At 31.1% G+C, this 27,103-nt stretch overlaps 1 protein-coding gene across 1 annotated transcript; it reads left to right on the forward strand.

The window, feature by feature from the left end:
- The first annotated feature begins 227 nt into the window (after window positions 1-227).
- LOC138352988 (piggyBac transposable element-derived protein 4-like) lies at window positions 228-26,017 on the forward strand. The gene is made up of 3 exons (XM_069305652.1): window positions 228-378; window positions 24,250-25,383; window positions 25,962-26,017. The coding sequence occupies exons 1-3, from the start codon at window positions 228-230 to the stop codon at window positions 26,015-26,017; spliced, it is 1,341 nt and encodes a 446-aa protein (XP_069161753.1).
- Window positions 26,018-27,103: the final 1,086 nt, after the last annotated feature.

A 27,103-nucleotide genomic window follows, 5' to 3' on the forward strand; every position in this document is an offset into this window, starting at 1 on the left:
GTGCAATGAAGACATAGGCCTAAATATAGAAGGTCACGAACGTCAAGCTATAGAAATGAGAATGATAAAATTTAAATTCTTATATCCCATTGCCGATGGAATAATTAATACATCTGGCATCTCCCGTTCAGAGACAACTATAAAAGGAACGACGATCCAACGCTGGCTACTCAGTCAAGAACTGCGACTGCAGGAAGCACTAGCTGCTATACCTCACGCACTACAACATGGCCAGTATAACACCGCCTGCGACCCCTGCCGGTGGTGGAGAGACTACCAGAGTGCTGAAACGAAGCCTGGAGACGGATGAGGAAGAATATGGAGAAGGAAGAGATCACCGAGTGATACGAAGTGCAGGAGATGGACTTGATGTAATTGGTAAGTATTTAAGGTTTCGGCGGTCGGTAACATACAACTTAACTAATAGGACGGATCATGAAACCGACCGCCGAAGCCGAATTCAGATTTTACATATATTTTTAATCTTTTTTATTGCAGAACAAGGCTGCAATATGTTTGGCAATATGCAATGTTTGGGATATTTTGAAAACTGCAGGGAGGGTTTCGGCAAAATGTGATCCATCGCCGCTTTCATTAATTGGCACATTTTCGGTATAAAATGTCGTAATTTCAAACTGCGAATACGTGTAGAGAGCCAGAATTTGGCTCCAAAATGTAGCTCATGCGGTCGAATTTGGGATATTTGGGATATTTTGAAAACTGCAGGGGGGTTTGGGCAAAATGTGACCCATCGTCGCTCTCAGTAATTGGCATATTTTCGGTATAAAATTAAATAATTTCAAACTGCGAACACTTGCAGAGAGCCCGAGTTTGGCTCCAAAATATGGCTCAAGCGTCGAATTTGGGATGTTTGGGATATTTTGAAAACTGCAGGGAGGGTTTCGGCAAAATGTTATCCATCGCTGCTTTCAGTAATTGTCATGTTTTCGGTATAAAAAGTCGTAATTTCAAACTGCGAATACGTGCTGGAAGCCAGAATTTAGCTCCAAAATAATTCTCAAGGGTCGAATTTGGGATATTTGGGATATTTCGAAAACTGCAGGGAAGGTTTGGGCAAAATGTGATCCATCGCCGCTCTCAGTAATTGGCATATTTTCGGTGTAAAAAGTCGTAATTTCAAACTGCGAATACCTGCAGAGAGCCAGAATTTGGCTCCAAAATGTAGCTCATGCGGTCGAATTTGAGATGTTTGGGATATTTTGAAAACTGTAGGGAGGGTTTGGGCAAAATGTTATCCCTCGCCGCATTCAGCAATTGTAATGTTTTCGGTATAAAAAGTCGTAACTTCAAACTGCGAATACGCGCAGAAAGCCCGAATTTGGCTCCAAAATATGGCTCAGGGTCGAATTTGGGATGTTTGGGATATTTTGAAAACTGCAGAGGGGGGTTTGGGCAAAATGTGATCCATTGCCGCTCTCCGTAATTGGCATATTTTCGGTATAAAAATTCGTAACATTAAAACTACAAATACGTGCAGAGAGCTAGAATTTAGCTCCAAAATATTGCTCAAGAGTTGAATTTGGGATGTTTGGGATATTTTGAAAACTGAAGGGAGGGTTTGGGCAAAATGTGATCCATCGCCGCTTTCAGTAATTAGCATATTTTCGGTATAAAATGTCGTAATTTCAATCTGCGAATATGTGCAGAAAGCTAGAATTTGGCTCCAAAATATGGCTCAAGGGGTCGAATTTGGGATCCTTGGGATATTATGAAAACTGAATGGTGGGTCTGGGCAAAATGTGATCTATCGCCGCTTTCAGTAATAGGCATATTTTCGGTATAAAAAGTCGTTATTTCAAACTGCGAATACGTGCAGAAAACCAGAATTTGGCTAGAAAATATGGCTCAAGGTTCTAATTTGGGATGTTTTCGATATTTTGAAAACTGCACGGAGGGTTTGCGCAAAATGTGATCCACTGCAGCTCTAAGTAATTGGTATATTTTTGGTATAAAAATTCGTAATTTCAAACTGCGAATACGTGCAGAGAGCCAGAATTTCGCTCCAAAATATGCTGCAAGGGTGGAATTTATGATGTTTGCTATATTTTGAAAACTGCAGAGGTGGGTTTGGGCAAAGGAAAAGGGGATGAGGAACGTCAAAATATTGCTAAATTCGATGATTTTTAGTACAAAAGAAAATACAAGAAACTTGCTTAAAAATGCAATATTATGCGAAATTCTGAGAATTGAAGGCCAAATCACATATCGTGATACTACATGATATAGTATCGAAATATTGGTAAAAATGAATATATATATACGTAATATCAAACTACATGAAAAACGTGAAAAAAGTCACTATTATACCAAATTTGAGGATTTTAACTTCGAATCATAAAGCAAGGTTTCGTATTATTTTGATCCAAGAAAAGACATATGACAATGTTGTTTCCAATACAAATGATAAAAACCAATGTGTTTGCATTAGAATTAACAAAAATGTTCCTGATTTTCCGTTTATATTACCGAGGGAAGATGTACACGTAAAACCGCTCTATTCCGGCTGAAACGTCGATATATGCAATAAAAACCAAACTTCTCCCCTTTTCAATATCTTACTCAGTATTTTAATGAGAAACAAATAGATGATTGAAAATGAAGTATTTAAGGTTATTTTCTAATCAATTATGTGTTTGCATCATTTTTATCGTATATATAATGAAATAATACCAATAAACTGAAAATTCACAAAAACGTGGAAAAACGGCAAAATATTGCATAATTTGATGATATTTTGTTTAAATCACATAAAGGAAAAGGGGATGATAAACGTCAAAATATTGCTAAATTCGATGATTTTTAGTATAAAACAAGATGCAAGAAAACTTGCTTAAAAATGCAATATTATTTGAAATTCTGAGAATTGAAGGCCAAATCTTATATCGTGATACTGCATGAAATAGTATCGAAATATTGGTAAAAATTAATATATATACGAAATATCAAACTACATGAAAAACGTGAAAAAAGTCACTATTATACCAAATTTGAGGATTTTAACTTAGAATCATAAAGCAAGGTTTCGCATTATTTTAATCCAAGAAAAGACATATGACAATGTTGTTTCCAATACAAATGATAAAAACCAATGTGTTTTCATTAGAATTAACTAAAATGTTCCTGATTTTCCGTTTATATTACCGATGGAAGATGTACACGTAAAACCGCTCTATTCCGGCTGAAACGTCGATATATGCAATGAAATCCAAACTTCTCCCCTTTTCAATATCTTACTCAGTACTTTAATGAGAAACAAATAGATGATTGAAAATGAAGTATTTAAGGTTATTTTCTAATCAATTATGTGTTTGCATAATTTTTATCGTATATTTAATGAATTAATACCAATAAACTGAAAATTCACAAAACGTGGAAAAACGGCAAAATATTGCCTAATTCGATGATATTTTGTTTAAATCACCTAAATTAAAAGGGGATGATATACGTTAAAATATTGCTAAATTCGATGATTTTTAGTACGAAACAAAATGCAAGAAAACTTGCTTAAAATGCAATATTATGCGAAATTCTGAGATTTGACGGCCAAATCACATATCGTGATACTACATGAAATAGTATCGAAATATTGGTAAAAATGAATATATATACGTAATATCAAACTACATGAAAAACGTGAAAAAAGTCACTATTATACCAAATTTGAGGATTTTAACTTCGAATCATAAAGCGAGGTTTCGTATTATTTAGATCCAAGAAAAGACATATGACAATGTTGTTTCCAATACAAATGATAAAAACCAATGTGTTTTCATTAGAATTAACTAAAATGTTCCTGATTTTCCGTTTATATTACCGATGGAAGATGAACACGTTAAACCGCTCTAATCCGGCTGAAACGTCGATATATGCAATAAAAACAGAACTTCTCCCCTTTTCAATATCTTAATCTGTATTTTAACGAGAAACAAATAATTGATTGAAAATGAAACATTTAAGGTTAATTTGTAATGAATATCGTGTTTGCATCATTTTTATCGTATATATAATGAATTAATAACAATACACTGAAAATTCACAAAAACGTGGAAAAAAGGCAAAATATTGCCTAATTCGATGATATTTTGTTTAAATCACATGAAGGAAAAGTGGATGATAAACGTCAAAATATTGCTAAATTCGATGATATTTAGTACGAAACAAAATGCAAGAAAACTTGCTTAAAATGCAATATTATGCGAAATTCTGAGATTTGAAGGCCAAATCACATATCGTGATACTGCATGAAATAGTATCGAAGTATTGGTAAAATTGAACATATTTACGTAATATCAAACTACAAGAAAAACGTGAAAAAGTCACTATTATACCAAATTTGAGGATTTTAACTTCGAATCATAAAGCGAGGTTTCGTATTATTTAGATCCAAGAAAAGACATATGACAATGTTGTTTCCAATACAAATGATAAAAACCAATGTGTTTTCATTAGAATTAACTAAAATGTTTCAGATTTCTCGTTTATATTACCGATGGAAGATGTACACGTAAAACCGCTCTATTCCGGCTGAAACGTCGATATTATTTATTTAATAAATATTATTATGATATTATTATTTATTTAACGATCATTTATTTAATGAATTAATACCAATAAACTGAAAATTCACAAAACGTGGAAAACCGCAAAATATTGCCTAATTCGATGATATTTTGTTTAAATCACATAAAGGAAAAGGGGATGATGAACGTCAAAATATTGCTAAATTCGATGATTTTTAGTACAAAACAAAATGCAAGAAAACTTGCTTAAAATGCAATATTATGCAAAATTCTGAGATTTGAAGGCCAAATCACATATCGTGATACTGCATGAAATTGTATCGAAGTATAGTATTGGTAAAAATGAAGATATTAACGTAATATCAAACTACATGAAAAACGTGAAAATTCACTATTATAATATATTTGAGGATTTTAACTTCGAATCATAAAGCAAGGGTTCGTATTGTTTTGATCCAAGAAAAGACATATGACAATGTTGTTTCCAATACAAACGATAAAAATCAATGAGTTTTCATTAGAATTACCTAAAATGTTCCTGATTTTTCGTTTATATTACCGATGGAAGATGTACACGTAAAACCGCTCTATTCTGGCAGAAAAGTCGATATATACAATAAAAACCGAACTTCTCTTCTTTACAATATCTTACTCAGTATTTTAACGAGAAACAAATAGATGATTGAAAATTAAGTATTTAAGGTTATTATCTAATCAGTTATGTGTTTGCATAACTTTTATCGTATATTTATTGAATTAATACCAATAAACTGAAAATTCACAAAAACGTGGAAAAACGGCAAAAAATTGCCTAATTCGAGGATATTTTGTTTAAATCACATAAAGGAAAAGGGGATGATAAACGTCAAAATATTGCTAAATTCAATGATTTTTAGTACAAAACAAAATGCAAGAAACTTGCTTAAAAATAAAGTATTATGCGAAATTCTGAGAATTGAAGGCCAAATCACATATCGTGATACTGCATGAAATAGTATCGAAGTATAGTATTGGTAAAAATGAATATATTAACGTAATATCAAACTACATGAAAAACGTGAAAAAAGTCACTATTATATTATATTTGAGGATTTTAACTTCGAATCATAAAGCGAGGTTTCGTATTGTTTTGATCCAAGAAAAGACATATGACAATGTTGTTTCCAATACAAATGATAAAAACCAATGTGTTTTTATTAGAATTAACCAAAATATTCCTGATTTTCCGTTTATATTACCGATGGAAGATGTACACGTAAAACCGCTCTATTCCGGCTAAAACGTCGATATATGCAATAAAAACCAAACTTCACCCCTTTTCAATATCTTACTCAGTATTTTAACGAGAAACAAATAGATGATTGAAAATGAAGTATTTAAGGTTATTTTCTAATCAATTATGTGTTTGCATCATTTTTATCATATATTTAATGAATTAATACCAATAAACTGAAAATTCACAAAACGTGGAAAAACGGCAAAATATTGCCTAATTCGATGATATTTTGTTTAAATCACATAAAGGAAAAGGGGATGATAAACGTCAAAATAATGCTAAATTCGGTGATTTTTAGTACAAAACAAAATGCAAGAAACTTGCTTAAAAATGCAATATTATGCAAAATTCTGAGAATTGAAGGCCAAATCACATATCGTGATACTACATGAAATAGTATCGAAATATTGGTACAAATGAATATATATATATACGTAATATCAAACTACATGAAAAACGTGAAAAAAGTCACGATTATACCAAATTTAAGGATTTTAACTTCGAATCAAAAAGCGAGGTTTCGTATTGTTGAGATCCAAGAAAAGACATATGACAATGTTGTTTCCGATACAAATGATAAAAACCAATGTGTTTTCATTAGAATTAACTAAAATGTTTCTGATTTTCCGTATATATTTCCGATGGAAGATGTACACGTAAAACCGCTCTATTCCGGCTGAAACGTCGATATATGCAATAAAATCCAAACTTCTCCCCTTTTCAATATCTTGCTCAGTATTTTAATGAGAAACAAATAGATGATTGAAAATGAAGTATTTAACGTTATTTTCTAATCAATTATGTGTTTGCATCATTTTTATCGTATATATATTGAATTAATACCAATAAAGTGAAAATTCACAAAAACGTGGAAAAACGGCAAAATATTGCCTAATTCGATGATATTTTGTTTAAATCACATAAAGGAAAAGGGGATGATAAACGTCAAAATATTGTTAAATTCGATGATTTTTAGTACAAAACAAAATGCAAGAAAACTTGCTTAAAATGCAATATTATGCGAAATTTTGAGATTTGACGGCCAAATCACATATCGTGATACTATATGAAATAGTATCGAAATATTGGTAAAAATGAATATATATACGTAATATCAAACTACATTAAAAACGTGAAAAAAGTCACTATTATACCAAATTTGAGGATTTTTACTTCGAATCATAAAGCGAGGTTTCGTATTATTTAGATCCAAGAAAAGACATATGACAATGTTGTTTCCAATACAAATGATAACAACCAATGTGTTTTCATTAGAATTAACTAAAATGTTTCTGATTTTCCGTATATATTTCCGATGGAAGATGTACACGTAAAACCGCTCTATTCCGGCTGAAACGTCGATATATGCAATAAAATCCAAACTTCTCCCCTTTTCAATATCTTGCTCAGTATTTTAATGAGAAACAAATAGATGATTGAAAATGAAGTATTTAACGTTATTTTCTAATCAATTATGTGTTTGCATCATTTTTATCGTATATATATTGAATTAATACCAATAAAGTGAAAATTCACAAAAACGTGGAAAAACGGCAAAATATTGCCTAATTCGATGATATTTTGTTTAAATCACATAAAGGAAAAGGGGATGATAAACGTCAAAATATTGTTAAATTCGATGATTTTTAGTACAAAACAAAATGCAAGAAAACTTGCTTAAAATGCAATATTATGCGAAATTTTGAGATTTGACGGCCAAATCACATATCGTGATACTATATGAAATAGTATCGAAATATTGGTAAAAATGAATATATATACGTAATATCAAACTACATTAAAAACGTGAAAAAAGTCACTATTATACCAAATTTGAGGATTTTTACTTCGAATCATAAAGCGAGGTTTCGTATTATTTAGATCCAAGAAAAGACATATGACAATGTTGTTTCCAATACAAATGATAACAACCAATGTGTTTTCATTAGAATTAACTAAAATGTTCCTGATTTTTCGTTTATATTACCGATGGAAGATGTACACGTAAAACCGCTCTATTCCAGCTGAAACGTCGATATTATTTATTTAATATATATTATTACGATATTATTATTTATTTAACGATCATTTATTTAATGAATTAATACCAATAAACTGAAAATTCACAAAACGTGGAAAACCGCAAAATATTGCCTAATTCGATGATATTTTTTTAAATCACATAAAGGAAAAGGGGATGATGAACGTCAAAATATTGCTAAATTCGATGATTTTTAGTACAAAACAAAATGCAAGAAAACTTGCTTAAAATGCAAGAAAACTTGCTTAAAATGCAATATTATGCAAAATTCTGAGATTTGAAGGCCAAATCACATATCGTGATACTGCATGAAATAGTATCGAAGTATAGTATTGGTAAAAATGAAGATATTAACGTAATATCAAACTACATGAAAAACGTGAAAAAAGTCACTATTATATTATATTTGAGGATTTTAACTTCGAATCATAAAGCGAGGTTTCTTATTGTTTTGATACAAGAAAAGACATATGACAATGTTGTTTCCGATACAAACGATAAAAATCAATGAGTTTTCATTAGAATTACCTAAAATGTTCCTGATTTTTCGTTTATATTACCGATGGAAGATGTTCACGTAAAACCGCTCTATTCTGGCTGAAAAGTCGACATATACAATAAAAACCGAACTTTTCCCGTTTACAATATCTTACTCAGTATTTTAACGAGAAACAAATAGATGATTGAAAATGAAGTATTTAAGGTTAGTATCTAATCAATTATGTGTTTGCATCATTTTTATCGTATATTTCTTGAATTAATACCAATAAACTGAAAATTCACAAAAACGTGGAAAAACGGCAAAAAATTGACTAATTCGAGGATATTTTGTTTAAATCACATAATGGAAAAGGGGATGATAAACGTCAAAATATTGCTAAATTCAATGATTTTTAGTACAAAACAAAATGCAAGAAACTTGCTAAAAAATAAAATATTATGCAAAATTCTGAGAATTGAAGGCCAAATCACATATCGTGATACTGCATGAAATAGTATCGAAGTATAGTATTGGTAAAAATGAATATATTAACGTCATATCAAACTACATGAAAAACGTGAAAAAAGTCACTATTATATTATATTTGAGGATTTTAACTTCGAATCATAAAGCGAGGTTTCGTATTGTTTTGATCCAAGAAAAGACATATGACAATGTTGTTTCCAATACAAATGATAAAAACCAATGTGTTTTTATAAAAATTAACTAAAATATTCCTGATTTTCCGTTTATATTACCGATGGAAGATGTACACGTAAAACCACTCTAATCCGGCTGAAACGTCGATATATGCAATAAAAACAGAACTTCTCCCCTTTTCAATATCTTACTCTGTATTTTACCGAGAAACAAATAGTTGATTGAAAATGAAGCAATTAAGGTTAATTTCTAATGAATTTCGTGTTTGCATCATTTTTATCGTATATATAATGAATTAATAACAATAAACTGAAAATTCACAAAAACGTGGAAAAACGGCAAAATATTGCCTAATTCGATGATATTTTGTTTAAATCACATAAAGGAAAAGGGGATGATAAACGTCAAAATAATGCTAAATTCGATGATTTTTAGTACAAAACAAAATGCAAGAAACTTGCTTAAAATGCAATATTATGCAAAATTCTGAGAATTGAAGGCCAAATCACATATCGTGATACTACATGAAATTGTATCGAAATATTGGTAAAAATGAATATATATACGTAATATCAAACTACATGAAAAACGTGAAAAAAGTCACGATTATACCAAAAATTTAAGGATTTTAACTTCGAATCATAAAGCGAGGTTTCGTATTGTTTAGATCCAAGAAAAGACATATGACAATGTTGTTTCCGATACAAATGATAAAAACCAATGTGTTTTCATTAGAATTAACTAAAATGTTCCTGATTTTCCGTATATATTTCCGATGGAAGATGTACACGTAAAACCGCTCTATTCCGGCTGAAACGTCGATATATGCAATAAAATCCAAACTTCTCCCCTTTTCAATATCTTGCTCAGTATTTTAATGAGAAACAAATAGATGATTGAAAATGAAGTATTTAAGGTTATTTTCTAATCAATTATGTGTTTGCATCATTTTTATCATATATATATTGAATTAATACCAATAAACTGAAAATTCACAAAAACGTGGAAAAACGGCAAAATATTGCCTAATTCGATGATATTTTGTTTAAATCACATAAAGGAAAAGGGGATGATAAACGTCTAAATATTGTTAAATTCGATGATTTTTAGTACAAAACAAAATGCAAGAAAACTTGCTTAAAATGCAATATTATGCGAAATTCTGAGATTTGAAGGCCAAATCACATCGTGATACGGCATGAAATAGTATCGAAGTATTGGTAAAAATGAATATATTTACGTAATATCAAACTACATGAAAAACGTGAAAAAAGTCACGATTATACCAAATTTGAGGATTTTAACTTCGAATCATAAAGCAAGGTTTTGTATTATTTTGATTCAAGAAAAGACATATGACAATGTTGTTTCCAATACAAATGATAAAAACCAATGTGTTTTCATTAGAATTAACTAAAATGTTCCTGATATCCCGTTTATATTACCGATGGAAGATGTACACGTAAAACCGCTCTATTCCAGCTGAAACGTCGATATATGCAATAAAAACCAAACTTCTCCCCTTTTCAATATCTTACTCAGTATTTTAATGAGAAACAAATAGATGATTGAAAATGAAGCATTTAAGGTTATTTTCTAATGAATTATGTGTTTGCATCATTTTTATCATATATTTAATGAATTAATACTAATAAACTGAAAATTCACAAAACGTGGAAAAACGGCAAAATATTGCCTAATTCGATGATATTTTGTTTAAATCACCTAAAGGAAAAGGGGATGATAAACGTCAAAATATTGCTAAATTCGATGATTTTTAGTACGAAACAAAATGCAAGAAAACTTGCTTAAAATGCAATATTATGCGAAATTTTGAGATTTGACGGCCAAATCACATATCGTGATACTATATGAAATAGTATCGAAATATTGGTAAAAATGAATATATATACGTAATATCAAACTACATGAAAAACGTGAAAAAAGTCACTATTATACCAAATTTGAGGATTTTAACTTCGAATCATAAAGCGAGATTTCGTATTATTTAGATCCAAGAAAAGACATATGACAATGTTGTTTCCAATACAAATGATAAAAACCAATGTGTTTTCATTAGAATTAACTAAAATGTTCCAGATTCTACGTTTATATTACCGATGGAAGATGTACACGTAAAACCGCTCTATTCCAGCTGAAACGTCGATATTATTTATTTAATATATATTATTACGATATTATTATTTATTTAACGATCATTTATTTAATGAATTAATACCAATAAACTGAAAATTCACAAAACGTGGAAAACCGCAAAATATTGCCTAATTCGATGATATTTTTTTAAATCACATAAAGGAAAAGGGGATGATGAACGTCAAAATATTGCTAAATTCGATGATTTTTAGTACAAAACAAAATGCAAGAAAACTTGCTTAAAATGCAATATTATGCAAAATTCTGAGATTTGAAGGCCAAATCACATATCGTGATACTGCATGAAATAGTATCGAAGTATAGTATTGGTAAAAATGAAGATATTAACGTAATATCAAACTACATGAAAAACGTGAAAAAAGTCACTATTATATTATATTTGAGGATTTTAGCTTCGAATCATAAAGCGAGGTTTCGTATTGTTTTGATACAAGAAAAGATATATGACAATGTTGTTTCCGATACAAACGATAAAAATCAATGAGTTTTCATTAGAATTACCTAAAATGTTCCTGATTTTTCGTTTATATTACCGATAGAAGATGAGCACGTAAACCGCTCTATTGTGGCTGAAAAGTCGATATATACAATAAAAACCGAACTTTTCCCGTTTACAATATCTTACTCAGTATTTTAACGAGAAACAAATAGATGATTGAAAATGAAGTATTTAAGGTTAGTATCTAATCAATTATGTGTTTGCATCATTTTTATCGTATATTTATTGAATTAATACCAATAAACTGAAAATTCACATAAACGTGGAAAATCGGCAAAAAATTGCCTAATTCGAGGATATTTTGTTTAAATCACATAAAGGAAAAGGGGATGATAAACATCAAAATATTGCTAAATTCAATGATTTTTAGTACAAAACAAAATGCAAGAAACTTGCTAATAAATAAAATATTATGCGAAATTCTGAGAATTGAAGGCCAAATCACATATCGTGATACTGCATGAAATAGTATCGAAGTATAGTATTGGTAAAAATGAATATATTAACGTCATATCAAACTACATGAAAAACGTGAAAAAAGTCACTATTATATTATATTTGAGGATTTTAACTTCGAATCATAAAGCGAGGTTTCGTATTGTTTTGATCCAAGAAAAGACATATGACAATGTTGTTTCCAATACAAATGATAAAAACCAATTTGTTTTTATTAGAATTAACTAAAATATTCCTGATTTTCCGTTTATATTACCGATGGAAGATGTACACGTAAAACCACTCTAATCCGGCTGAAACGTCGATATATGCAATAAAAACAGAACTTCTCCCCTTTTCAATATCTTACTCTGTATTTTACCGAGAAACAAATAGTTGATTGAAAATGAAGCAATTAAGGTTAATTTCTAATGAATTTCGTGTTTGCATCATTTTTATCGTATATATAATGAATTAATAACAATAAACTGAAAATTCACAAAAACGTGGAAAAACGGCAAAATATTGCCTAATTCGATGATATTTTGTTTAAATCACATAAAGGAAAAGGGGATGATAAACGTCAAAATAATGCTAAATTCGATGATTTTTAGTACAAAACAAAATGCAAGAAACTTGCTTAAAAATGCAATATTATGCAAAATTCTGAGAATTGAAGGCCAAATCACATATCGTGATACTATATGAAATAGTATCGAAATATTGGTAAAAATGAATATATATACGTAATATCAAACTACATGAAAAACGTGAAAAAAGTCACGATTATACCAAATTTAAGGATTTTAACTTCGAATCATAAAGCGAGGTTTCGTATTGTTTAGATCCAAGAAAAGACATATGACAATGTTGTTTCCGATACAAATGATAAAAACCAATGTGTTTTCATTAGAATTAACTAAAATGTTCCTGATTTTCCGTATATATTTCCGATGGAAGATGTACACGTAAAACCGCTCTATTCCGGCTGAAACGTCGATATATGCAATAAAATCCAAACTTCTCCCCTTTTCAATATCTTGCTCAGTATTTTAATGAGAAACAAATAGATGATTGAAAATGAAGTATTTAAGGTTATTTTCTAATCAATTATGTATTTGCATCATTTTTATCGTATATATATTGAATTAATACCAATAAACTGAAAATTCACAAAAACGTGGAAAAACCGCAAAATATTGCCTAATTCGATGATATTTTGTTTAAATCACATAAAGGAAAAGGGGATGATAAACGTCAAAATATTGCTAAATTCGATGATATTTAGTACGAAACAAAATGCAAGAAAACTTGCTTAAAATGCAATATTATGCGAAATTCTGAGATTTGAAGGCCAAATCACATATCGTGATACTGCATGAAATAGTATCGAAGTATTGGTAAAATTGAACATATTTACGTAATATCAAACTACAAGAAAAACGTGAAAAAGTCACTATTATACCAAATTTGAGGATTTTAACTTCGAATCATAAAGCGAGGTTTCGTATTATTTAGATCCAAGAAAAGACATATGACAATGTTGTTTCCAATACAAATGATAAAAACCAATGTGTTTTCATTAGAATTAACTAAAATGTTCCTGATTTTCCGTTTATATTACCGATGGAAGATGTACACGTAAAACCGCTCTATTCCGGCTGAAACGTCGATATATGCAATAAAATCCAAACTTCTCCCCTTTTCAATATCTTACTCAGTACTTTAATGAGAAACAAATAGATGATTGAAAATGAAGTATTTAAGGTTATTTTCTAATCAATTATGTGTTTGCATCATTTTTATCGTATATTTAATGAATTAATACCAATAAACTGAAAATTCACAAAACGTGGAAAAACGGCAAAATATTGCCTAATTCGATGATATTTTGTTTAAATCACCTAAATTAAAAGGGGATGATATACGTTAAAATATTGCTAAATTCGATGATTTTTAGTACGAAACAAAATGCAAGAAAACTTGCTTAAAATGCAATATTATGCGAAATTCTGAGATTTGACGGCCAAATCACATGTCGTGATACTACATGAAATAGTATCGAAATATTGGTAAAAATGAATATATATACGTAATATCAAACTACATGAAAAACGTGAAAAAAGTTACTATTATACCAAATTTGAGGATTTTAACTTCGAATCATAAAGCGAGGTTTCGTATTATTTAGATCCAAGAAAAGACATATGACAATGTTGTTTCCAATACAAATGATAAAAACCAATGTGTTTTCATTAGAATTAACTAAAATGTTCCTGATTTTCCGTTTATATTACCGATGGAAGATGAATACGTTAAACCGCTCTAATCCGGCTGAAACGTCGATATATGCAATAAAAACAGAACTTCTCCCCTTTTCAATATCTTACTCTGTATTTTAACGAGAAACAAATAGTTGATTGAAAATTAAACATTTAAGGGTAATTTCTAATGAATTTCGTGTTTGCATCATTTTTATCGTATATATAATGAATTAATAACAATACACTGAAAATTCACAAAAACGTGGAAAAAAGGCAAAATATTGCCTAATTCCATGATATTTTGTTTAAATCACATAAAGGAAAAGTGGATGATAAACGTCAAAATATTGCTAAATTCGATGATTTTTAGTACGAAACAAAATGCAAGAAAACTTGCTTAAAATGCAATATTATGCGAAATTCTGAGATTTGAAGGCCAAATCACATATCGTGATACTGCATGAAATAGTATCGAAGTATTGGTAAAATTGAACATATTTACGTAATATCAAACTACAAGAAAAACGTGAAAAAGTCACTATTATACCAAATTTGAGGATTTTAACTACAATTCATAAAGCGAGATTTCGTATTGTTTAGATCCAAGAAAAGACATATGACAATGTTGTTTCCAATACAAATGATAAAAACCAATGTGTTTTCATTAGAATTACCTATAATATTCCTGATTTTTCGTTTATATTACCGATGGAAGATGTACACGTAAAACCGCTCTTTTCCGGCTGAAACGTCGATATATGCAATAAAAACCGAACTTCTCCCCTTCACAATATCTTACTCAGTATTTTAACGAGAAACCAATAGATGATAGAAAATGAAGTATTTAAGATTATTATCTATTCAATTATGTGTTTGCATAATTTTTATCGTATATATATTGAATTAATACCAATAAACTGAAAATTCACAAAAACGTGGAAAAACGGCAAAAAATTGCCTAATTCGAGGATATTTTGTTTAAATCACATAAAGGAAAAGGGGATGATAAACGTCAAAATATTGCTAAATTCAATGATTTTTAGTACAAAACAAAATGCAAGAAACTTGCTTAAAAATAAAATATTATGCGAAATTCTGAGAATTGAAGGCCAAATCACATATCGTGATACTGCATGAAATAGTATCGAAGTATAGTATTGGTAAAAATGAATATATTAACGTAATATCAAACTACATGAAAAACGTGAAAAAAGTCACTATTATATTATATTTGAGGATTTTAACTTCGAATCATAAAGCGAGGTTTCGTATTGTTTTGATCCAAGAAAAGACATATGACAATGTTGTTTCCAATACAAATGATAAAAACCAATGTGTTTTTATTAGAATTAACCAAAATATTCCTGATTTTCCGTTTATATTACCGATGGAAGATGTACACGTAAAACCGCTCTATTCCGGCTAAAACGTCGATATATGCAATAAAAACCAAACTTCACCCCTTTTCAATATCTTACTCAGTATTTTAACGAGAAACAAATAGATGATTGAAAATGAAGTATTTAAGGTTATTTTCTAATCAATTATGTGTTTGCATCATTTTTATCATATATTTAATGAATTAATACCAATAAACTGAAAATTCACAAAACGTGGAAAAACGGCAAAATATTGCCTAATTCGATGATATTTTGTTTAAATCACATAAAGGAAAAGGGGATGATAAACGTCAAAATAATGCTAAATTCGGTGATTTTTAGTACAAAACAAAATGCAAGAAACTTGCTTAAAAATGCAATATTATGCAAAATTCTGAGAATTGAAGGCCAAATCACATATCGTGATACTACATGAAATAGTATCGAAATATTGGTACAAATGAATATATATATATACGTAATATCAAACTACATGAAAAACGTGAAAAAAGTCACGATTATACCAACTTTAAGGATTTTAACTTCGAATCAAAAAGCGAGGTTTCGTATTGTTGAGATCCAAGAAAAGACATATGACAATGTTGTTTCCGATACAAATGATAAAAACCAATGTGTTTTCATTAGAATTAACTAAAATGTTTCTGATTTTCCGTATATATTTCCGATGGAAGATGTACACGTAAAACCGCTCTATTCCGGCTGAAACGTCGATATATGCAATAAAATCCAAACTTCTCCCCTTTTCAATATCTTGCTCAGTATTTTAATGAGAAACAAATAGATGATTGAAAATGAAGTATTTAAGGTTATTTTCTAATCAATTATGTGTTTGCATCATTTTTATCGTATATATATTGAATTAATACCAATAAAGTGAAAATTCACAAAAACGTGGAAAAACGGCAAAATATTGCCTAATTCGATGATATTTTGTTTAAATCACATAAAGGAAAAGGGGATGATAAACGTCAAAATATTGTTAAATTCGATGATTTTTAGTACAAAACAAAATGCAAGAAAACTTGCTTAAAATGCAATATTATGCGAAATTTTGAGATTTGACGGCCAAATCACATATCGTGATACTATATGAAATAGTATCGAAATATTGGTAAAAATGAATATATATACGAAATATCAAACTACATTAAAAACGTGAAAAAAGTCACTATTATACCAAATTTGAGGATTTTAACTTCGAATCATAAAGCGAGGTTTCGTATTGTTTAGATCCAAGAAAAGACATATGACAATGTTGTTTCCAATACAAACGATAAAAATCAATGTGTTTTCATTAGAATTAACTAAAATGTTCCTGATTTTTCGTTTATATTACCGATGGAAGATGTACACGTAAAACCGCTCTATTCCAGCTGAAACGTCGATATTATTTATTTAATATATATTATTACGATATTATTATTTATTTAACGATCATTTATTTAATGAATTAATACCAATAAACTGAAAATTCACAAAACGTGGAAAACCGCAAAATATTGCCTAATTCGATGATATTTTTTTAAATCACATAAAGGAAAAGGGGATGATGAACGTCAAAATATTGCTAAATTCGATGATTTTTAGTACAAAACAAAATGCAAGAAAACTTGCTTAAAATGCAAGAAAACTTGCTTAAAATGCAATATTATGCAAAATTCTGAGATTTGAAGGCCAAATCACATATCGTGATACTGCATGAAATAGTATCGAAGTATAGTATTGGTAAAAATGAAGATATTAACGTAATATCAAACTACATGAAAAACGTGAAAAAAGTCACTATTATATTATATATGAGGATTTTAACTTCGAATCATAAAGCGAGGTTTCGTATTGTTTTGATACAAGAAAAGACATATGACAATGTTGTTTCCGATACAAACGATAAAAATCAATGAGTTTTCATTAGAATTACCTAAAATGTTCCTGATTTTTCGTTTATATTACCGATGGAAGATGTTCACGTAAAACCGCTCTATTCTGGCTGAAATCGACATATACAATAAAAACCGAACTTTTCCCGTTTACAATATCTTACTCAGTATTTTAACGAGAAACCAATAGATGATTGAAAATGAAGTATTTAAGGTTAGTATCTAATCAATTATGTGTTTGCATCATTTTTATCGTATATTTCTTGAATTAATACCAATAAACTGAAAATTCACAAAAACGTGGAAAAACGGCAAAAAATTGACTAATTCGAGGATATTTTGTTTAAATCACATAATGGAAAAGGGGATGATAAACGTCAAAATATTGCTAAATTCAATGATTTTTAGTACAAAACAAAATGCAAGAAACTTGCTAAAAAATAAAATATTATGCAAAATTCTGAGAATTGAAGGCCAAATCACATATCGTGATACTACATGAAATAGTATCGAAGTATAGTATTGGTAAAAATGAATATATTAACGTCATATCAAACTACATGAAAAACGTGAAAAAAGTCACTATTATATTATATTTGAGGATTTTAACTTCGAATCATAAAGCGAGGTTTCGTATTGTTTTGATCCAAGAAAAGACATATGACAATGTTGTTTCCAATACAAATGATAAAAACCAATGTGTTTTTATAAAAATTAACTAAAATATTCCTGATTTTCCGTTTATATTACCGATGGAAGATGTACACGTAAAACCACTCTAATCCGGCTGAAACGTCGATATATGCAATAAAAACAGAACTTCTCCCCTTTTCAATATCTTACTCTGTATTTTACCGAGAAACAAATAGTTGATTGAAAATGAAGCAATTAAGGTTAATTTCTAATGAATTTCGTGTTTGCATCATTTTTATCGTATATATAATGAATTAATAACAATAAACTGAAAATTCACAAAAACGTGGAAAAACGGCAAAATATTGCCTAATTCGATGATATTTTGTTTAAATCACATAAAGGAAAAGGGGATGATAAACGTCAAAACAATGCTAAATTCGATGATTTTTAGTACAAAACAAAATGCAAGAAACTTGCTTAAAATGCAATATTATGCAAAATTCTGAGAATTGAAGGCCAAATCACATATCGTGATACTACATGAAATTGTATCGAAATATTGGTAAAAATGAATATATATACGTAATATCAAACTACATGAAAAACGTGAAAAAAGTCACGATTATACCAAAAATTTAAGGATTTTAACTTCGAATCATAAAGCGAGGTTTCGTATTGTTTAGATCCAAGAAAAGACATATGACAATGTTGTTTCCGATACAAATGATAAAAACCAATGTGTTTTCATTAGAATTAACTAAAATGTTCCTGATTTTCCGTATATATTTCCGATGGAAGATGTACACGTAAAACCGCTCTATTCCGGCTGAAACGTCGATATATGCAATAAAATCCAAACTTCTCCCCTTTTCAATATCTTGCTCAGTATTTTAATGAGAAACAAATAGATGATTGAAAATGAAGTATTTAAGGTTATTTTCTAATCAATTATGTGTTTGCATCATTTTTATCGTATATATATTGAATTAATACCAATAAACTGAAAATTCACAAAAACGTGGAAAAACGGCAAAATATTGCCTAATTCGATGATATTTTGTTTAAATCACATAAAGGAAAAGGGGATGATAAACGTCTAAATATTGTTAAATTCGATGATTTTTAGTACAAAACAAAATGCAAGAAAACTTGCTTAAAATGCAATATTATGCGAAATTCTGAGATTTGAAGGCCAAATCACATCGTGATACGGCATGAAATAGTATCGAAGTATTGGTAAAAATGAATATATTTACGTAATATCAAACTACATGAAAAACGTGAAAAAAGTCACGATTATACCAAATTTGAGGATTTTAACTTCGAATCATAAAGCAAGGTTTTGTATTATTTTGATTCAAGAAAAGACATATGACAATGTTGTTTCCAATACAAATGATAAAAACCAATGTGTTTTCATTAGAATTAACTAAAATGTTCCTGATATCCCGTTTATATTACCGATGGAAGATGTACACGTAAAACCGCTCTATTCCAGCTGAAACGTCGATATATGCAATAAAAACCAAACTTCTCCCCTTTTCAATATCTTACTCAGTATTTTAATGAGAAACAAATAGATGATTGAAAATGAAGCATTTAAGGTTATTTTCTAATGAATTATGTGTTTGCATCATTTTTATCATATATTTAATGAATTAATACTAATAAACTGAAAATTCACAAAACGTGGAAAAACGGCAAAATATTGCCTAATTCGAGGATATTTTGTTTAAATCACCTAAAGGAAAAGGGGATGATAAACGTCAAAATATTGCTAAATTCGATGATTTTTAGTACGAAACAAAATGCAAGAAAACTTGCTTAAAATGCAATATTATGCGAAATTTTGAGATTTGACGGCCAAATCACATATCGTGATACTATATGAAATAGTATCGAAATATTGGTAAAAATGAATATATATACGTAATATCAAACTACATGAAAAACGTGAAAAAAGTCACTATTATACCAAATTTGAGGATTTTAACTTCGAATCATAAAGCGAGATTTCGTATTATTTAGATCCAAGAAAAGACATATGACAATGTTGTTTCCAATACAAATGATAAAAACCAATGTGTTTTCATTAGAATTAACTAAAATGTTCCAGATTCTACGTTTATATTACCGATGGAAGATGTACACGTAAAACCGCTCTATTCCAGCTGAAACGTCGATATTATTTATTTAATATATATTATTACGATATTATTATTTATTTAACGATCATTTATTTAATGAATTAATACCAATAAACTGAAAATTCACAAAACGTGGAAAACCGCAAAATATTGCCTAATTCGATGATATTTTTTTAAATCACATAAAGGAAAAGGGGATGATGAACGTCAAAATATTGCTAAATTCGATGATTTTTAGTACAAAACAAAATGCAAGAAAACTTGCTTAAAATGCAATATTATGCAAAATTCTGAGATTTGAAGGCCAAATCACATATCGTGATACTGCATGAAATAGTATCGAAGTATAGTATTGGTAAAAATGAAGATATTAACGTAATATCAAACTACATGAAAAACGTGAAAAAAGTCACTATTATATTATATTTGAGGATTTTAGCTTCGAATCATAAAGCGAGGTTTCGTATTGTTTTGATACAAGAAAAGATATATGACAATGTTGTTTCCGATACAAACGATAAAAATCAATGAGTTTTCATTAGAATTACCTAAAATGTTCATGATTTTTCGTTTATATTACCGATAGAAGATGAGCACGTAAACCGCTCTATTGTGGCTGAAAAGTCGACATATACAATAAAAACCGAACTTTTCCCGTTTACAATATCTTACTCAGTATTTTAACGAGAAACAAATAGATGATTGAAAATGAAGTATTTAAGGTTAGTATCTAATCAATTATGTGTTTGCATCATTTTTATCGTATATTTCTTGAATTAATACCAATAAACTGAAAATTCACAAAAACGTGGAAAATCGGCAAAAAATTGCCTAATTCGAGGATATTTTGTTTAAATCACATAAAGGAAAAGGGGATGATAAACATCAAAATATTGCTAAATTCAATGATTTTTAGTACAAAACAAAATGCAAGAAACTTGCTAAAAAATAAAATATTATGCAAAATTCTGAGAATTGAAGGCCAAATCACATATCGTGATACTGCATGAAATAGTATCGAAGTATAGTATTGGTAAAAATGAATATATTAACGTCATATCAAACTACATGAAAAACGTGAAAAAAGTCACTATTATATTATATTTGAGGATTTTAACTTCGAATCATAAAGCGAGGTTTCGTATTGTTTTGATCCAAGAAAAGACATATGACAATGTTGTTTCCAATACAAATGATAAAAACCAATGTGTTTTTATAAAAATTAACTAAAATATTCCTGATTTTCCGTTTATATTACCGATGGAAGATGTACACGTAAAACCACTCTAATCCGGCTGAAACGTCGATATATGCAATAAAAACAGAACTTCTCCCCTTTTCAATATCTTACTCTGTATTTTACCGAGAAACAAATAGTTGATTGAAAATGAAGCAATTAAGGTTAATTTCTAATGAATTTCGTGTTTGCATCATTTTTATCGTATATATAATGAATTAATAACAATAAACTGAAAATTCACAAAAACGTGGAAAAACGGCAAAATATTGCCTAATTCGATGATATTTTGTTTAAATCACATAAAGGAAAAGGGGATGATAAACGTCAAAATAATGCTAAATTCGATGATTTTTAGTACAAAACAAAATGCAAGAAACTTGCTTAAAATGCAATATTATGCAAAATTCTGAGAATTGAAGGCCAAATCACATATCGTGATACTACATGAAATTGTATCGAAATATTGGTAAAAATGAATATATATACGTAATATCAAACTACATGAAAAACGTGAAAAAAGTCACGATTATACCAAAAATTTAAGGATTTTAACTTCGAATCATAAAGCGAGGTTTCGTATTGTTTAGATCCAAGAAAAGACATATGACAATGTTGTTTCCGATACAAATGATAAAAACCAATGTGTTTTCATTAGAATTAACTAAAATGTTCCTGATTTTCCGTATATTTTTCCGATGGAAGATGTACACGTAAAACCGCTCTATTCCGGCTGAAACGTCGATATATGCAATAAAATCCAAACTTCTCCCCTTTTCAATATCTTGCTCAGTATTTTAATGAGAAACAAATAGATGATTGAAAATGAAGTATTTAAGGTTATTTTCTAATCAATTATGTGTTTGCATCATTTTTATCGTATATATATTGAATTAATACCAATAAACTGAAAATTCACAAAAACGTGGAAAACGGCAAAATATTGCCTAATTCGATGATATTTTGTTTAAATCACATAAAGGAAAAGGGGATGATAAACGTCAAAATATTGTTAAATTCGATGATTTTTAGTACAAAACAAAATGCAAGAAAACTTGCTTAAAATGCAATATTATGCGAAATTCTGAGATTTGAAGGCCAAATCACATATCGTGATACGGCATGAAATAGTATCGAAGTATTGGTAAAAATGAATATATTTACGTAATATCAAACTACATGAAAAACGTGAAAAAAGTCACGATTATACCAAATTTGAGGATTTTAACTTCGAATCATAAAGCAAGGTTTTGTATTATTTTGATCCAAGAAAAGACATATGACAATGTTGTTTCCAATACAAATGATAAAAACCAATGTGTTTTCATTAGAATTAACTAAAATGTTCCTGATATCCCGTTTATATTACCGATGGAAGATGTACACGTAAAACCGCTCTATTCCGGCTGAAACGTCGATATATGCAATAAAAACCAAACTTCTCCCCTTTTCAATATCTTACTCAGTATTTTAATGAGAAACAAATAGATGATTGAAAATGAAGCAGTTAAGGTTATTTTCTAATCAATTATGTGTTTGCATCATTTTTATCATATATTTAATGAATTAATACTAATAAACTGAAAATTCACAAAACGTGGAAAAACGGCAAAATATTGCCTAATTCGATGATATTTTGTTTAAATCACATAAAGGAAAAGGGGATGATAAACGTCAAAATAATGCTAAATTCGATGATTTTAAGTACAAAACAAAATGCAAGAAACCTGCTTAAAAATGCAATATTATGCAAAATTCTGAAAATTGAAGGCAAAATCACATATCGTGATACTACATGAAATACTATCGAAATATTGGTAAAAATGAATATATATACGTAATATCAAACTACATGAAAAACGTGAAAAAAGTCACGATTATACCAAATTTGAGGATTTTAACTTCGAATCATAAAGCAAGGTTTCGTATTGTTTAGATCCAAGAAAAGACATATGACAACGTTGTTTCCGATACAAATGATAAAAACCAATGTGCTTTCATTAGAATTAACTAAAATGTTCGTGATTTTCCATTTATATTACTGATGGAAGATGTTCACGTAAAACCGCTCTATTCCGGCTGAAAAGTCGATATATACTATAAACACCGAACTTCTCCCCTTTACAATATCTTACTCAGTATTTTAACGAGAAACAAATAGATGATTGAAAATGAAGTATTTAAGGTTATTATCTAATCAATTATGTGTTTGCATCATTTTTATCGTATATTTATTGAATTAAATATAATCTGGAATATCTGGACGCGCCGGCGCGTCCTGTTTCGTCTAACGTAAACGCATAGTGGACTCAAAGTTATGTCCTCTTTTAAAATATTTGTATAAAATTCAATTTTAATCCGATTTCATTGGGGGTTTGTTTCAAACGACGCGCCATGAAGTTCTCATTCTCACCACTAGGCCGCCCGGCGCGTCGGCGAACCCGGTCACGTGACGGGCCCATTGTTTTCGTGTCACGTGTCGTGAGTCGATCCCGCTCCCCTCGCGCGCCAAACTCGAGCATTTTTACCCGTTTCCGTGTGGATTATACCCAATTACTTCATCAAAAATGGATTCAGGTCAAGGCCCAAGCACTTCTACGCCCAAGGAAGCCTCCAGGTCATCGAGAGTGGACAAAATAACCCAAATTTTTAAGAAGTGGAGCGGAGTGAAGCTCACACCAACGAAAATTCCAGGCCTTGTGGAGGATTTATCAGAAGCTGAAGGTGATGTAGAGGTATTGGAGGAAGATTTTCGAACCCACAACGATTATAGTGTACCTAGAGCTAGAGGGAATGATACGGCAACGAGTGATGAGGAGACTGAGGCCCTCACCGAGGAAGAGGATGCACCGCGACCCCCTCCTCCTCCTCCATCTCGGCGCACACGTGGTGCATCTAGGCTACCTAGAAAAGTAGCTTCCAGACAGGTTACTCGTCGTAGGAACACACGACAAATTGCGCCAAGTGATTCTGAAAGTATAAGTGATGAGGAAAGTGATGAGGATTCATTCGAGCCTGCTGAAAGGCGTACACGTACAGTACGTACTCGGCAGGCTGGGGCTGGTGAGGGCTGGAGTCGTAGCAATACTTCTCCAGTTGTTGATGATTTTACTGGAAATCCTGGACTGAAAATTCCCAAGCCTACTAGTGCACTGGCTTATATTCAATTGTTCATCACACGTGCCCTCCTTGAGTTCTTTACCGTTGAAACAAATTTGTACGCCTCGCAGTTATTCCGGATGGCCAATGAAAATGTATCAGATATTTGGACCCCAGTGAAGGTGAGTGAAATGGCGCGATTCCTAGGACTGTTCATATTGATGGGCATAATTAGGCTCCCAACTATGAGGATGTATTGGCAAACAGCAAAGCCATGGCATGCTCGTTTCTTCAGCTTGTTCATGCCGTCCAGACGATTCCAGCATATAAACCAGTTTTTCCACACATTCAATACCAATGCAGTGCCCGTGAACAATCGTGATAAGTTGATAAAAGTGAGGCCAGTAATGGATTACTTGAAAGAGAGGTTTGCTCAAGTTTACATCCCCAAGAAAGACTTGTGTTTGGATGAGGGTACAATGGCATGGCGAGGCCGACTATCCTTCAAAGTGTACAATCCAAACAAACCAGACAAGTATGGTGAGAAACTTTATATGCTTGCTGAATCTGTCTCTGGGTACATATATGACTTTGACGTATGCTCAGGTATTGGTAAGACGATAGTGGATACAGTAACGGGGTTGATGCAGCCTTTAGTGAACCAGGGTTACCATTTGTACATGGATAATTACTACAACTCGGTTACCCTGACAGAAACATTGAGAGAACTTGGGGTGTACACATGTGGCACAATTAGAATGCTACGTGGCGCCCCAAAGGTATTGCAAGCTCTAGCCAAGGGTAAACTTCCACTGGATACCACAGTATACCGCCGCAAAGATAACACCTTCATTCTCCTGTGGAAAGACAAGCGAGTGGTTTCAATCATTACCAACATCCACAATGCAGACACTCAGCGAGTTCAGCGAAGGAAGCGAATTCGCAACCGAGACGGAACAAGTGGAATACAACAGGTAACAGTGAACAAACCGACTGCAATTTGCGAGTACAATAAGTTCATGAAAGGTGTGGACCACTTCGATCAAATGGTTAAATATTACCATTTTACCAGGAAAACTCACAAGTGGACCAAAAAGATTACCTTTTATTTCCTGCAAATGGCATTGCATAATGCCTATGTTTTGTACAAATACAACACAACTGATCGAAAAAAGCTAACATTGCTACAGTTCCACGAAGTGGCAATCTGGGCCCTATTGAATTGGAACACAGAGGAGTGGCCTAAAACAACATCATCATCTCAACACTTGCGGCACGCTCCAGACATAAATGATGACACAGCTCCTGCCAATGCTGACGCCATGCCAACTCCCGGACCATCTGGTGTGAGGCGGCCTTTGTTCACTACACCACCTCAAGATGAAGCAGACACCGAATCTGAACCCGACATGTCTGCCACACTGCCATCTGAACCCGACATGTCTGCCACACTGCCAGTTGACGAAACTGTTTTGTCAGATGAATCTGACTCTCCTGCAACTCCTGTTACACCTCCAGCGAGAAGACCTGGCCCTATTGTTGATTCAGAAAATCGCATGAACACAAAACTGAAACATGAAATTTACAGACTGCCCAAACGTCTCAAGTGTTATGCATGCGCACTGTCTGGTAAAAGGAAGGACACGAACTATGGATGCAAGACCTGTGGTGTTGCACTCTGTGTTGTTCCCTGCTACACCAATTACCACCGGAAACAGGTGTATTGGGTGGTGAAGAAGTAACCACCCGCAACAGCTTCACTCCACCTACAAACCATCTGTTGAGCAACTTCAGGAATGAAGAACCTGAAGAAGGTGGAGTGAAGAACAAATGCTCAACTTACTGTTCCACAACCAGCCTTCCCTTGGTAAGTACACCTATTTGGTCCAAGTTTGTGTAGCTCATAGAACATTCTATTGCGAAAACATTGCCACAAAAATAAATGACATACATACAATAATAATATCAGAACAGTGAAATAAGTATAAACTTTCAAAGCAACGTTTCGCGCATGTGTCGTCCGGTCACCGTTACCGGGTAACAGTGCGCCCACTTCCCACACTCTTGCGGGTGGGCCGGGACCATTGTTCTACGATTATATTCATATCACCGTCTTGGGAATTTTATTGGGAGTCCATTGATACCAAAATTAAGGCTGTAGGACAATTGTAGAGGTGATAATAATCCCAAGAGTAAAAACATTTTGTTGCCATTGAGTGCTCTCGGCGACTCATCTTCGTAGTTATTTATTTCATGCTGATATCTCTATAGCATTTGTGACTTTTTTTTACTGATGTTCTTCTAGAGAATTTTATTGCGAACACGTTGGTAC

This window comes from Procambarus clarkii, chromosome 55 (genome assembly GCF_040958095.1).
Source record: "Procambarus clarkii isolate CNS0578487 chromosome 55, FALCON_Pclarkii_2.0, whole genome shotgun sequence".
Taxonomy (NCBI): domain Eukaryota; kingdom Metazoa; phylum Arthropoda; class Malacostraca; order Decapoda; family Cambaridae; genus Procambarus; species Procambarus clarkii.

Coding starts and splice junctions, on each gene's coding strand:
- LOC138352988 (XM_069305652.1), top strand. CDS start 228: ATGGCCAGTATAACACCGCCTGCGACCCCTGCCGGTGGTGGAGAGACT. Junction 379..24,249: donor AGATGGACTTGATGTAATTG/GTAAGTATTTAA, acceptor AAATGGATTCAG/GTCAAGGCCCAAGCACTTCT. Junction 25,384..25,961: donor TGACGTATGCTCAGGTATTG/GTAAGACGATAG, acceptor ACATTGCTACAG/TTCCACGAAGTGGCAATCTG.